Source organism: Pinus tabuliformis, chromosome X (assembly GCF_031772625.1).
Source record: "Pinus tabuliformis cultivar Carrire ecotype Pingquan chromosome X, CPIR1, whole genome shotgun sequence".
NCBI classification, from domain to species: Eukaryota; Viridiplantae; Streptophyta; class Pinopsida; order Pinales; family Pinaceae; genus Pinus; species Pinus tabuliformis.
The window spans coordinates 813,844,603-813,860,482 of record NC_142308.1 but is presented as its reverse complement, the minus strand read 5'-3'; the positions used below and the strand labels follow the sequence as shown (position 1 = coordinate 813,860,482).

Genomic DNA, 15,880 nt, shown 5'->3' with positions numbered 1-15,880 from the left:
CAACCTAAAGCCATCCAAGGCACTAAAAATTTAGAGATTAAACAACTTAAACTTATGATTTTGATTCTTAAAAATCTCTTGTGGATTTTCCACAAAGTTGACCAGAAAAAGTGTTTGTAAAAGGGCTATTTGGTTTGTTAGTCAAATTTTGTGTAAATAAAATTTTTCAATATCCACATGAAATGAACTAGTTTTATATTAATAATCATGAAATCATTTCAATGAGAACCATAAATAAAATATTTCAATATCCATTTAAAATATTTTTGTCGAAGGCTTCTTATTTCAACCTAAGGTGGATGATTTTTATTTTGATTTGTTTTAATTGAGGGCCTAGATTAATTCTCAAGGGAATATGCTGAGCATATGTTTAGTCTGAATGCTTATCAATGGCTATGTGTTATAGAGTTTGTTAGGTTGCATTGACTTTTAATAAATTTAAAAAATGGCTACCGGCCCACCAATTTCCTAGGAATTTGAGATTATTCCAATTCTAACAAGTTCCTCCATGATAAATTCCTCACTATTATTTATAACATTCATTTATGTATAAGCAAATTTTATTTAGCAAAATGGTCCATTTTACAATAAGAAGTGTAATTCCTTTTTTTTTTCTCAAGTTAAAGTTGGCCCATAACCTTTTTTTATACATGGTTAATTAGGTAAATGTGTCTTCATGTTGCAATATTTTTTTTTTATTATATTTATGAAACCTTCTACTATATCAAACACATTAATATTTTTAATGTGCTTGTACTAGTTTTATCAATATTATACAAAAAGAGAAAGTAATTGAAAGTAAACATTTTTATTTCTACTATAATAATTTCTACTTCTCAATATAAGAGATGTGTAATTCCCTTAACATTTTATCTAAAATTTAAATTTAACATTACAAAAAATTAATAATAAAGGGATTATTTTAATGTGTACCACAAATAAAACATTTTAATGATCATTTTAATTAAAACATTTTTATATAGAGATATATAAAATTTCAAGTAAAAGAATATATATGTAGATAGTGCTTCCTATTTGGAAGTATGAAACAGAGGTCTATCTTCTTCAATAGTTAATATAGAGTTGACACATATTATTTAAAATAATATTAATTTAAAAAATAATTCAATGTCTACTTAATTAAAATATTCAATATCCCTTCCCCCTCTCTTTCCAACAATTGAAAGGTGTAATTCATTGGTGCTCTATATGAAGTTGCTTTATATTTATCATGGACTAATAGGAATGAAGTACATTAAGATGATTTTTTTTGTATCTTGAAGGATTTTATCCATCTTAGCATATGATAAACATGGAGTTAAGATGGATCTTGGTTAACAATTTTGTGTTGATTAGTATTTAGGAGATGTGTAATTCCTTCCATGGTGAACATGGAGTTGACACTTGCGTGTTAAGTATTGGTGTAGATCCATCTTAAACTTTAGATTATCACAATAGGAGGATAAAAAAATGAGGAAGTGCTTGCACCTCTAGGGATTTGATCCCTCCCGTGCATGTTGACATAGTGTGGCCCATGAGTGGCCCATTCTAGAGCCTTGTATAGGGAGATGTATAATCCCTTCCATGAGAATAAAATATTCTCTAAATAAAAAAAACAAGGTAGGCTATCATTGTTATCCCTCATTACATAATATTATATCAACTTTAGAGAGAGATAAATTGATTAAAAAAACTTTTTCACTTGAGTATAAGCAAGATTTATAATTCTTATAATTTTGTAAAAATATTTTAATAGAAGATTAAAATAAATTATTTGAATATTTGTGTTAGTTAATTTATTACAATTTTAATTATGCATATATAGATATTGATTTCAATGCTCATGTTAAATAAAATGTGAAGTAATATATATGTATATGTTATATATGGTTTTAAAAAAATGTGTGTGTATATATGACATAAACAATTGAAATAAAAAAAAAAAAAAATTGTGAATAAAATATTGAAATGAGTCCCACTATTCTACATTTTGATCATCTTTCATATATATATATATATATATATATATATATTATTAATTTTATTTGAAATACAATAAATATTTGTGGGAATTGCAAATTCAAGTTGTGTTATACAAAATAGAAATGCTCAAAAGAATTTTCAAGGGGTTGAATCAATTTATGTATTCGAAAATGCAACTCTGTTATAGTGAACCTTCATTTCAATTCTATATTTAAAATAGGTTTGCACCTATATTTGATATTTCTCTGCACTTGTTACATAAGTGGTTAAAATGGATCTATATTGGTGGTTAAAATATTTTAATTGTATATTGTCTAAAATGTGGGAAATGTGGGAAATCCTTCTATATTTGACATGGAGTTGACACATAGTATGTTGAGAACCAAAATAGATGGAGATCTATCATGAAATTAGAAAGATCAAAATTTAACGATAAATTTACACCTAGTACCTATTAAAATATCTAGAATATTCTTTATACATTATAAAATTATACAAAAATCGACATTTATTAACTAAAAAAGGGGCTAATTTTTAATATATATTTTCATTATTATTTTCGTTATTATTATTGTTATTTTAAAGCTTAACCAACTACGTCTTTATCAGGTATAATATATCCGACAGACCTATTTTCATTATTTTTTAAATTAAAAATTCTTATTTTATATAAAAACCGTTTCTTTAAATTATAACATTGATCATACCATAAAATTCTGTAGGTTGTATCGTTGAATTTATTGGTGTAGTAGTTGTGAGATATTAATATTGTAAAATATGACCGAGGATGTAAGTTGTACAATAAATAGTCTTACAGCATTCACATTATATAACACATGATGTGCACCACACCACACCACTTATCGATACGTAACATAAAGTTAGTTAAAGGTGTTATTAAACCAAATGATAAAGATATTAGGAAGTCCAAGGTCTTAGCATTCACATTTTTAGTAGGATCCGCGGGTCCATTTCATAGTAGGTCCATGTGCTATCTACATTTTCATATATATATCTCCAACGCATTGAAACGATATCGAGCGGCGTTTTGATTTTGCGTTTATTCACAATGAAAATAAACGGTTCACATTTTACGTTGCAGTAATTGAATTGTGGGATTTTTTGTATTTTTTAATTAACTTTTAATAACACAATTATATTTTTAAATGGTTAAATATATTTAAATATATATAATTTTAATACTTTTTAATATGTTTTTTTTTTTTTTTTAATATATTTTTATCAAAAAATATCTCATGAGTTTTTTATTAAATTGGTATAATAAATGGAAAGAGATCCAATTTTTTAGATATGAATTTAAAATGAACAAGGATCAAATGTCTTTGTGTATGTAATTGACATCAAAATATTTTACATAACATGTATATCTAAAGTAAAATGATTTTTTATTATTAATGTATTTAAAAAAAACAAATGAATGGACAAAGAATACTCAAAGTTGATGAAATACAACTACCTCATGAGTCTTGAAAAGAAAGCATTTGAACGACCGTTGTCCTCTAATGATAATGATGATGATTACAATTCTGACCAAAGTCTGAAAGGAAACTTGTGCTAGCTAATGAAATTATTGTACTGGAAAGATTGAGTAGACACCGGACCTTCAATTATTTCCTCTTTATGTCATGTCTTAGATAGATATAGTTTCTCTTAGGAGGTTATAAAAGAAAGAGGAAGGCAAAGAAGTGAGATCATCGAACAGAGTGCTTCTTGATCCAACATAGATCCATCTTAAATACTAATCTAACATGACATTGTTTTAAAAGTTTTGTATAAACTTTTTTTTTAAATGAATAAAATTTCAATTTTGATAATTCACTAACAACATTACACATCAAACTGAACTATAAAAAGTTGAAAATAATTAATATTATTTTGTATTAATGGAGAAATGGTTACACTAGTTGTAACGTATCTCCTTAGTTTAGGATTTGTTCCTAGAGTTTAGGAGTTTGTTTGCAACTACCTGATTTCTAGTGATGTACTTAATAATGTAATCATTCATTTGATGAATAGTAGAGTGTACGGAGAGAGTTCTCTTTGTTTGAGTGCAGTCTCCAGGTGCAGTACTCACCTGTGAGCTGTAACTCCTTCTTTTTAATTCAAGTCTGATTTTTATCTTGGTATCAGAGCACAGAGTAGGGACAGCCTTAATTTTTTTTTTTTTCTTTAGGATGCATCATTGATTACAGAACTGTAGTGGCGGTGGAGTATGTAGAAGTATTTGTAGAATCAGGTGGACTACAGTAACACCTGAAGGATAGGTCTCAGATGATTGATCATCTCTGAGCGCAAGAAAGGGTTGGCGTGGATTTGTCGTGCACAGTCGCGCCATTTTTGAGCAGAAGAAGCAGCTAGCACGGTTTATTAAGAAACAGTCATGCCACTTGGCGCGGTTTTGAGGGAGATAAGCGCGCCAGCGCGCCAGAAAGTGCCATTGGCGCGGAAAATAAAGGATTAATCGCGCCAATTTCGTAAGACGCGTCGATTTTGTTTCTGGCGCGGATCCTTAGCTGTCGAGAAGCGCCAACCTCTTTCTCTTTGAAAAATCTGCAATTGTTTGCAGATCGGTCTTGCCCGGTGGTGGCACGTGGAAATTTCAAATCTGCTCGGTGGCAGCAGATCTGACTTGCCCAGTGGTGGCGCATTGGAGTTCTTTGATCTGCTCGGTGGCAGCAGATCGGACCTGCCCGGTGGTGGCACATTGGAGCTCTTTGATCTGCTCGGTGGCAGCAGATCGGACCTGCCCGGTGGTGGCGCATTGGAGCTCTTTGATCTGTTCGGTGGCAGCAGATCGGATTTGCCCAGGTGGTGGCGCATTGGAGTTGTTTTGATCTGTTCGGTGGCAGCAGATCAGATTTGCCCGGTGGTGGCGCATTGGAGTTCCTGATCTGTTCGGTGGCAGTAGATCGGACTTGCCCGGTGGTGGCTCATTGAAGTGTTCAGTTGGATAGAAATTTTATCAGTCCAATATGAATAACAGTATAGAATCATATCTCCACGAGTCTGGCAAACTCGATGGATCGAATTTCTCCAACTGGAAATTCAAGATGCAGACTTTGCTTGAAAGTGAAAATGCGTGGTCGATCGTTACAGGAAATGAGCTGAGATCAGGAACAGCTACACAAGAACAAGATTGGGATAAAAGGGAGACAAAAGCAAAGGTTATATTGAAGATGTCCGTCAAGGACAGTGTTATCCCACATATTAGAGACTGTAAATCGGCCGCTGATATTTGGACGACGATCAAAAACCTATACGAGACGCAGAATACAAATCGTGTCTTGTCACTCAAAGGCAAGCTATTTGCATTAAAGATGGAGGAGAATGAGTCTGTTGCTGGATTCATTGCTAGAGTCAAAGACCTGAGTGACAGATTGGGAGCTATCAGAGAGAAAGTTTCCGATTCAGATCTGGTCACGCTCACGTTGAACAGAATGACTGATGAATACCAGACGTTCATCATAGGGCTGTCAGCAAGAGAGAAAGCCCCTGCATTTGAAGAGCTAATAGGGATTCTGCTACAGGAAGAAGAGCGATGACAAAATTTGAAAACTCAAAGCAATGATCTTTCTCTGATGGAAAAAAGGAGACAGTATAGAGGGAAGCAGCACCAGCAACCGCAGCAGCAGCAGCAGAAAGGAGCCAACACATTTCAGAAGAGACCGTTTAAAGGTATGACTGATAATAATTTTAAGAAATGTTTTTACTGTGGAAAACCTGGTCATCAGATTAAAGATTGTTATAAGAGGCAGGCAGACGAAGGAAGAAACAAACAGAGAAAACATAAGGGTTACTTTGTTGGGGAAGAAGAGGACCACAGCCACGAACTTCGACTATTTACAGTCGATTGTGCTCTTTCAGCTTCAAAGGGAGATGAGGATGACATATGGTATGTCGACTCTGGCGCATCCTCACATATGACTGGTAAGAAGGACTGGTTTGAATTTCTTGAAGAAACTTCATGTGGGTCGAAAATCTATTTAGGAGATGATAGTGGATATGAGATCAAAGGACATGGTGACATTCCTGTAAAGTTACCTAGCGGTGACATTAGACACCTTAAAAATGTATTGTATGTTCCAGGAATTAAGAAAAATTTGGTCTCTGTCTCAATGATTACTGATCAGGACATGCAAGTTCAATTCTTTAAGAATAATTGTGTCATTAAGGATATCCAGATGGAAACAATTGCAACAGGAGTGCGCGTGGGGAGCCTGTACAAACTTGATGCAAAGAGTATGCCACAGCAAGCAATGGTTGCAGCTGGATCAACAGTCGAAGATCTCTGGCATCAAAGATTCGGCCATCTTAATCTGCAAGACCTCATCCTATTTCCGAGAAAAGGTATGGTTGATGGTCTCCCTGTTTTCCATAATGTTAAGCTGGATTGTGATGGATGTGCATTAGGGAAAATGCATAGAGAAGAGTTCCCTTCGCATGTTAATAGAAAGGAAAGAGACATTTTAGAACTGGTGCATACAGACATTTGCGGACCTATGCAAACTAGGTCATTAGGAGGAGCATATTACTTTCTCTTATTTACAGATGATTGCACTAGATTTTCATGGATATACTTTCTGAGTAAAAAGAGTCAAGCCTTTCAGTATTTTAAAGAGTTTAAATCCATGGTAGAAAACCAAACAGGAAAAAGGATAAAAATTCTCCGCTCAAATCAAGGGGGAGAATACAGGTTGGGAGAGTTCATGGATTTCTGCAAGCATCATGGGATTGTGCAACAGTTTACAGTGCCCCACACTCCACAACAGAATGGAGTGGCAGAACAGAAGAACAAAACTCTTGTGAAGTGCGCAAGGAGCATGCTTCAAGGTAAGGGTCTATCAAATGGTCTTTGGGCAGAAGCTATTAACACTGCTGTATATTTAAAGAATAGGAGTCCTACTAAATGTCTAGGCTTCAAAACCCCTTTTGAAGCATTGTTTGGATTCAAACCAGCAGTTAGTCACTTAAGAATATTTGGGTCAAAAGCTATGCTCATATACCTAAGGCAGATAGGAAGAAGTTAGACCCCAAAGCCCTGAAATGTATATTTGTTGGATATGGCACTGAGTTCAAGGCATGTAAGTTATTTAATCTTGTGACTCACAAGGTTTTTGCAAGCAGAGATGTCATATTTCATGAACAGGTTGAAGAAGAAAAGGAGGATTCTAACAGTGATTGCCACATTCCATTGCTAATAGAAGAAAACAGTGAGGAAGATGAAGAGCAGGAGCAGAAACAAGAAGAAGAAGTAACAGAGAATGTAATCAATGATGATGCAAGCCCAAAAAACGCTGAAATAGACAGAGTTGAGGTAAGTACCCTACCAAGGAGATCAGGTAGGAAGACTCGATTACCTGCTAAATTGAGAGACTATGCATTAATGTCAAAGATTTTAAACATTGTAGAACCTGTAAATTATGAGGAAGCAAGGTGATCCAGGTGGATATTGGTGGCCACCTGCCAAGTCCACCTGGACCCCCACCATTGTCTTTCTCAGCATTTTCAGTTTCCTTAATTGTAGCACAACTTACTATTTTTAGCAGTTTTTCGGGTCCTGAACTTCCGGAGCTGTTTTGAGGCCCTAAACGACGTTTTTTGGGGAATCCGGGGGCAACATGGGTCCCCGTTCCAACAATGATAGTGCTCGGATAGATCTTTCTAATGAGCTATTGTACGCGTCAAACGGAGATCATATGCCAAAGTTACGACCCCGGGAAGTTGATGTACCAATTTACCCCAAACGGAGCCCACAGTTTGGCGTTTCATCTCCTAGGGTTAGGTTTTGGAATGTTAAGGGTTTTTCCATTGTTTCTCAACAATAAATAGGCCTTCGAGCCTCATTGTAACACAGTTCAGAGGCATGTAGCCATCACATCTCTTCTCAGAGATAAGCTACCATCGCCCTAGCTGGTTTATTTCCATTTCTGGTTGTAAGCATATTTCAGTATTTTCCATTAATGAAATGAAGTATTGTTTCCGCTGCATCTTTGTGTATATGGTTATCTCTGTAATTTGTTGCGTTCCTGTTTAAATCCGGATCAGTGGTATCAGAGCGGTCTGCTTTTTCTCTGTTTTTCTTTGCATGTCCCCAACAAGGTCGGGATATAAGGAGTTAGGGCTTGAACTGGTTGAACCTTTGCAAGACCAGCCTCGCAAATCCCGACGGCCTCCCATGGCGGACGAGAAGAAAGACGAGGGGGCAGGAGATCCCATCAAAATCTTGCTCGAAGAAGCCCTCGAGCGACAACAGAACGCGATGATGGACAACTTTGCCCAGATCCTTCAGCGGCTACCCAGAAGCAGTGCATCGGCTTCCAGCAGCTCCTCTGGAAACGCCACACCCTTTAAGGTACAAGTTAATTTTGAAATCCCCATATTCGAGGGTCAGATAGACGCTGATGCCGTAGATAAATGGTTAAATCTGCTAGAGGGTTATTTTTCTGTTCATGAATTTTCGAGTCGGGAAAAGATTGTTTTTGCTCTTCTCAAAGCAGCCCCCCACGTCAAGGACTGGTGGGAAACCTACTGCGAGCAGAAGGATGAAAGTACTGGCTCACTATTTTCAGCCGCACCCACCTGGGATTCGTTCCGGGATGCCATCAAGGAGCAGTACTACCCTGTCGGAAGCTATGAGGATGAATACATAAAGTGGACCACGCTGCGGCAGGGAAGGGACCAAGACGTGCCGGAGTTCACCAATCTTTTCCATACCCTTCGCACAAAGTTGGGTATCAAGGATTCAGAGCAACATTTGATACTCAAATACCGTGGCTGCCTGCACAAGTACATCCAGGAAAAAATACAATTCCTAAACATCCCCTCGCTCGGCGCAGCATACCGATATGCCGTCAAGGTCGAGCAGAAGTTTAAACAAAAGAAGCGAGACTTTGGATCTGCGAATCCAAAGCAGGGGAAAGGTGCCCCTAAACCACAGAACAAAGGACAGAGCCAAGGCGGGACAGCCTAAGACAACCAGTCGAAGCTGCAAGCAAAGAACAATGTCGCGAAGCCGAGAAAGGACACTGGAAAATGGTGCGAGTTCCATAAGAGCTCCACTCACAACACAAGTGAGTGTCGGGCCAAGCAGTCACTGGTGGCTGAGCTAAAGGTTTCAGAATTAGATGCATGTTCCGACTCTGAGTCAGAACCCGATAAGGGGTATGAAAAAGGGAAGCAGATCATTGATGCGGATCCCAGCGCCACTATTGCTACCGCAAAGATCCAGAAAAATGAACCCGAAGATCCAGAGGAGGAGGAGCGTCTCTTCCACTCCCAGATGTGGGTAAAGGGCTCCCCGATATAGTTCATTGTTGATAGCGGGAGTCAAAAGAACCTCATTTCGGCAGAGGTCGTGAAGCGGTTGGGCTTACCGACCACAGCACATCCACAACCATACACCATTGGGTGGCTTCACCAAGGGCGAGATCTTCGCGTGAGTCAGCAGTGTCGCCTTCCATACAACATCAAGCCCTTCACGGATGAGGTATTGTGTGACATTGCTCCCCTTGAAGTTTGTGATGTATTACTAGGACAACCATACTTGTGGAAGCGACATGCTGTGTATGAATCAAGGCCCCGTGCTGTTATTATTACATTGGGAAATAAGTTGTTCAGGATACCAGAGGTAGCACCACCTGTCGCCATCTCTTTGATTACTGCAAAACAATGCAGTAAGATCATTTCCAAAACCAGGAAATTTGTTTTCCTGATGATACGCCCTCAAGGGAAGAAGAAGACAGTGGCTGCGACCTCCAAACGGGGTCCCTCTGCACGACAGCTACAGATGGACAAGATTGTGGAGGAGTACGAAGACATCTTCACCTCCCCGGCAGGGGTTCCTCTGCACTGTCAAGTCAAGCACTCCATCGATCTGACCCCAGGTGCGCCGCTACCCAATAGACCAATTTATCGGCGCTCCGTTCTGGAGAACAATGAAATCAAGAGGCAGATTCAAGAGCTCCTGCAGAAAGGTCACATCCGTCCGAGTTCATCGCCCTGTGGGAGCCCGATCGTGTTGGTACAGAAGAAGGATGGGACGTGGAGACTCTGTATTGACTATCGGGTGCTGAACAAGATCACTGTCCGTAATAGGTACCCGATCCCGCGGATTGACGACCTCCTAGACCAACTAAAGGGGGCGAAATATTTCAGCAAGATCGATCTGAAGTTAGGATATCACCAGGTACCAATCGAACCCTCAGATGTGTGGAAGACTGCCTTCAAATCCAAGGAGGGCCTCTTCGAATGGTTGGTCATGCCTTTCGGATTGACGAATGCTCCTGCAACCTTTATGAGGCTAATGGATGACATCTTGCAGCCATTCACCAACTCCTTTGTAGTAGTATACTTGGATGACATTCTGATCTTCAGCCAGAGTTGGGAAGAGCACCTCCACCACATCCGACAGGTTCTCCAAACACTGCGACAACACAAGCTATGTGCCAATTTGGAGAAATGCACTTTTGGCATGACCCAGGTTCAGTATCTGGGATACATCATTGATGAACAGGGGGTGCATGTCGATCCAGCCAAGGTCCAAGTCATTCGGGATTGGCCCTCTCCAACCACTCTAATAGAGCTCCGCAACTTTCTAGGTCTTGCCAACTTCTACCGCAGATTTGTGCTGGGGTTTTCTCATATTTCTTGGCCCTTGAGTCAAGTCACCAAGGGAGGGGCGAAAGCAAAATTCTTTTGGTCTGAATCTCAACAGAAGGCATTCAGGGAGTTGAAGGATCGCCTCTGCACGGCACCAGTGCTCGCGTTACCAGATTTACAACAACCATTTGAGGTCGAGACAGATGCCTCTGACTATGATATTGGGGCAGTCCTTACTCAACATGGACATCCAGTGGCATATCACAGTGAAACGCTTTCAGACACAGTCCGGAAGTACCCCACTTATGATAAAGAGATGTATTCCATTGTACAGGCCTGCCGACAATGGAAGCATTACATTTTGGGGAAGGAAACGGTCATCCACACAGACCACCGACCCCTGCAGTTCATACAGACCCAAGGGAAATTGCAGAATGATCGCCATCAGAAGTGGTCTATGTACCTGCAACAGTTTCACTTGAATATCAAGTATAAAAAGGGCAGCACCAATAATGTTGCAGATTGCCTCAGTCGACCACCGATCATGGCGCTGACCACCGTGCTCAACTCTTGTGGGCACGAGACTTCTGATTGGCCACTTCTCTACAAAAGCGACCCAGAATTCGGCCACACATACCAGACACTCTTGGAGGGTCGAAATGTTGCAGATTTTCACCTCCAGGATGCCCTATTATACCACCTCGGTCACATTTGTGTTCCTTCAAGCGAGCGTGCCAAGACGATTTGGGAAGCACACTACAGTCGGGCTGCTGGGCATTTCGGGGTCGAGAAAACAGTGGCAGTACTGCAAAATTATTTCTATTGGCCGAATCTTCGACAGGATGTTGAGAAGTACATCCGATCATGTACTGCCTGTGCCATTGCCAAACCGACCATTAAGAAGCACGACCTCTATACCCCATTGCCTACCCCTAGTCGACCTTGGGAATCCATCTCCATGGATTACATGTCAGGCCTTCCTTCCACTAAGCATGGAAATGACTGTGTTTTTGTGGTCGTCGACAGGTTCTCAAAGATGGCCATTATGGTGGCCTGCAAGAAGAATATCACAGCAGAAGCCACTGCTAAACTCTTCTTTGAACGAGTGTGGGTGCACTTTGGGATCCCACAGTCTATCATCTCAGATCGGGACAGTCGGTTTCTCAACACATTTTGGTCCAGTCTCTGGTCAATGCTGGACACCAAACTCACGAAGTCCACAGCCTTCCATCCTCAAACTGATGGCCAGACAGAGGTGGTCAATAGGATGATTGTGCACATTCTGCGCATGTATAACTCAAGCATCCACGCACATGGGACGAGAGCCTCCCCTATGTTCAGCACAGCTACAACCGAGCTCTTCACAGCTCCACTGGCCATAGCCCTTTTCAGGTGGGTTTGGGATTCCAGCCACTATGCCCCATTGATGTGGCCATGCCACTTGCAGCTACTCACATGAATTCAGCTCATGTCCAATCCGAAACAGATAAGGCCACCGGCTTCATTGAGCGCATCCAAAATATTCGCCAGCAGGTCCATGACATTCTTGAGAAATCGAATGCCAAGTACAAGCAGCGACATGATCAACATCGGGTGCCACACAAGTTTCAGGTGGGCGACAAAGTCTGGTTGCATTTGCAAAAGGAACGCCTTACTGGAGCCTATCGGAAATTGAGACCACTCCGATATGGTCCTTACACCGTTACTAAGGCTATGGGAGACAATGCATTTGAGCTCAGCATTCCCCCATTTCTTGGCCTACACCCAGTGTTCAATGTAGACCGCCTTCGACCATACTTTCCACCATTGCTAGACACATCCGACATTGCAGAACAGCTCAAACCCACAGAATTAAATCCAGATTGCATGGAACAAGCTGCAACTGATCGAATCATGGACACACAGATCAAGAACACTCGCCAACAGAATATCCAACTGTATCGAGTTGTCAAAGCAGGCCAACTCCTTCAGCAGGGCAAGTGGCTCACCAGGGAACAAGTTCAGCAGAAGTTTCCTCATCTCATGGAGGAGCTCAACGCAATGGGGACCATTGCTTCCTAAGGGGGGAGGAATGATCCAGGTGGATATTGGTGGCCACCTGCCAAGTCCACCTGGACCCCCAATCTGATCATAACAGGGAATGCTAACAATCTGATCAAAGAAATCAAGCAGCAGATGTCACAAGTGTTTGAGATGAAAGATCTCGAAAACCTTCATTATTGCTTGGGATTGGAGGTATGGAAAGATTTTGGACAAACTTTTCTTACTCAAGGGAAGTATGTCAGAAGCTTGCTGGAAAGGTTCAGAATGGAGCAGTGCAGATCAACAGCAACACCATTACAGCAGAATTTAAAGTTGAGCAGTGACGATGGTACTAGAGAGGTGGATGCCACTACGTACAGACAACTAGTTGGCAGTTTGATATATCTGACTACAACTAGACCAGATTTGGCACATTCTGTTAGTGTGTTGAGCCAGTTCATGTCAAAACCACTCGAAAGCCATTGGGTCGCAGCAAAAAATTTGTTGAGGTATCTTAGTGGTACTAGTAATTATGGCATTTTGTACACTGACACTTCTGATGTTATTCTAGCAGGTTTTTCAAATTCTGATTGGGCAGGTAACTTGGATGATCGAAGATCTATCACAGGGTACGCATTCAACATTGGATCTGGGGTCATAGCATGGAGCAGCAAAAAGCAGAGCACTATAGCTCTATTTTCATGTGAAGCTAAGTACCAAGCATTGTGTGCAGCCACATGTGAAGTTATCTGATTGAGAAGACTTCTCAACGACGCAGGAGAAGAACAGAAAGAATCAACTAGTATCAAAACTGACAACCAGAGTACCATCAAGCTTGCATACAATCCACTCTTTCATAAAAATACCAAGCATATCGATACTCAAGTTCATTTTGTTCGAGAGAAACAACAGTCAAAAGAAATATGTGTGGAATATTGTAAAACTTGTGATAACATGGCTGATATTTTTACTAAGCCTCTTGGGTGTGTAAAGTTTGAATTGTTTAGAGGGATGCTAGGAGTTCAGAATAATCCTTTCTCCATTAAGGGGGGGAGTTGAAAATAATTAATATTATTTTGTATTAATAGAGAAATGGTTACACAAGTTGTAACGTATCTCCTTAGTTTAGGATTTGTTCCTAGAGTTTAACTACCTGATTTCTAGTGATGTACTTAATAATGTAATCATTCATTTGATGAATAGTAGAATGTACGGAGAGAGTTCTCTTTGTTTGAGTATAGTCTCCGGTGCAGTACTCCCCTGTGAGCTGTAACTCCTTTTTAATTCAAGTCTGATTTTTATCTTAAAATAGGCATCTCTACTCCCTAAACCTCTCCGCTAAAAAATTACATCCTTAACCTACGCCATACTTCAATCAAATTACTTGAAAGGGCTCTTAATGAAGGTAAGACGCCATACCTCAATCAAATTACCTTAAAAGGGCTTGTTAAGGAAGGTAAGAGTGGTGTTGGGATGAGATCACTGTTTGTCTTTCTCATGGAGAGGAGTGCCAAGAAGATGAGGCTTGAATTCTGGAAAACAAAAGCCAATAAAAGGAGGCCAAGACCTGTGGTGTGCTGTCTAATTTCCAAAACTTGGGGTCGAATCTCTAGTCCGTTGTGTTGAAAACAAAAGGAACGCACTTAATGCTTTACACCGTTGGCACCATAAAAATAGCAAGACAGGGCAGCCAGTGAGTCCCAAAATAAATGCTCCAACTGCTCCTTTCTGAACAAATTAATGAAATCGGTGGGGGATTAATGTAGGAGACTTCCTATGCCTAACAAATTAAATTGCTCTCCAACCTCCTACCTGCCACGGATTCCTATACCACAGATCCTTGTGTATATATTTCCATCTACCCACCTTGCTGGTTACCTAGAACGAGGGATTGATTCCAGAGTTAGAGTGGTTTTGAAGTCTGCAAATTGACACGGATTGATTCTGGAGTTGGGAGAGGTTTTGAAATCTGCACTGTAATTCAGAGATGGCTAAGACATTATGCTTGACTGGTTTTTGGGTTTTTTTGGCCGCGTCCTTGGTGGGATCTGCTCTGGCAGATTTGCAGGGCGACCAGAAGGCGTGCACAGATAAGCTTACTAGTTTGACTAATTGTTTTGCTTATGTACAGGGCAACCAGAAAAGCCCCAGCACAGACTGTTGCACTAATCTGAAGACTGTATACCAGACTGCGCCCAAGTGTTTGTGTATTTTGGTGAAGGATAGTACTAGCCCTTCACTTGGTGTATCTATTAATCAGACCCTTGCCTTGGGGTTACCTGCTGCCTGCAAAGTGAATGCAAATATCTCTGAGTGTCCAGGTACCTTTGCTTCTTAAAAATCCCTGGCTTCTGAATTCAACCACTTTTTCTATTCTCAGTCTCTTTTTATTGGCAGCGCTTCTCAATATTGCCCCAAATTCACCTGATGCCAAAGTTTTTGAAGCTGCCAATAAGACCTCCCCTGCGCCGCATTCCTCTGATGGTAAGATGAATATTTGTAGAGCATTGTGAATTGAATTTTGTTAATTACACTGTAGAAGGTTTGGGCTAATTTGGTTGCAGGTTCTCAGTGATTCTGTTTTTATTGTTTTCTCTTATTAGGATCTTCAGGGTCTTCTTCAACTGCGGCAACCACTGATTTAAGCAAGAGCATGAGTTTGAACTTAAAGCCTAAGCTTAGTCTGAGCGCCTTGGCGGTCCTGTTGCCACTTGGGTTTTTGGTTCTTTCAAAGTTTGGAGTCGATTTTCGTTTAAGTAGGTATTAGGACTTTGGATTTGATTTTCGCTTTAATTCTGAGAAGATGGATTCAAGGGATGGGCGACCGATTAGGTTATTTTCTCGGATTTTTGTATTTGATGATGCAACCGAAATTTTCATCGATGGCGATCTTGACATCTAAGTGCCCTAATCAGCTTTCTTGAAAATTTGTATTCACAAATAATGTTATCTGCTAGGCATCTGTGAAAATCTTATTGTCCTGTGCAACATTGAAATCGATCGTTTCTTATGGGCATCTTACCTTTCCTGCAAAGGGTTTTTGATATTCTTAGAGGTTGTTGTGGTGATTAGACTACATGGTGAGTAATATATGCAATGACTAGTCATCCTGATGTTACGTTTCATTCGACTGAATTTTTTTCCCAGCGCTCTTTAGGTTTTATCGGAAAAAGTCCCTTATATTTTCGTTTGGTAGTTCAAAATTCAGATGCTCAGTCACCTTACGAACATATTTATATAACATTTATTCAATCGG

General features: G+C 39.9%; 2 protein-coding genes across 2 annotated transcripts; both read left to right on the top strand.

Annotated features, from left to right (window-relative positions):
- The first annotated feature begins 5,054 nt into the window (after positions 1–5,054).
- Positions 5,055–5,546, top strand: LOC149142266 (uncharacterized). Its single transcript, XM_089451439.1, has one exon. It carries the CDS (start codon positions 5,055–5,057, stop codon positions 5,544–5,546), a length of 492 nt encoding a protein of 163 aa, XP_089307565.1.
- Positions 5,547–14,368: 8,822 nt separating this feature from the next.
- Positions 14,369–15,676, top strand: LOC149142265 (non-specific lipid transfer protein GPI-anchored 14-like). The gene is made up of 3 exons (XM_089448627.1): positions 14,369–14,945; positions 15,022–15,108; positions 15,228–15,676. Exons 1-3 carry the CDS (start codon positions 14,612–14,614, stop codon positions 15,389–15,391), a joined length of 585 nt encoding a protein of 194 aa, XP_089304753.1. The 5' UTR covers positions 14,369–14,611; the 3' UTR covers positions 15,392–15,676.
- The last annotated feature ends 204 nt before the right edge of the window (positions 15,677–15,880 follow it).

Coding starts and splice junctions, on each gene's coding strand:
- LOC149142266 (XM_089451439.1), top strand. CDS start 5,055: ATGCAGACTTTGCTTGAAAGTGAAAATGCGTGGTCGATCGTTACAGGA.
- LOC149142265 (XM_089448627.1), top strand. CDS start 14,612: ATGGCTAAGACATTATGCTTGACTGGTTTTTGGGTTTTTTTGGCCGCG. Junction 14,946..15,021: donor AAATATCTCTGAGTGTCCAG/GTACCTTTGCTT, acceptor TTTTATTGGCAG/CGCTTCTCAATATTGCCCCA. Junction 15,109..15,227: donor TGCGCCGCATTCCTCTGATG/GTAAGATGAATA, acceptor TTCTCTTATTAG/GATCTTCAGGGTCTTCTTCA.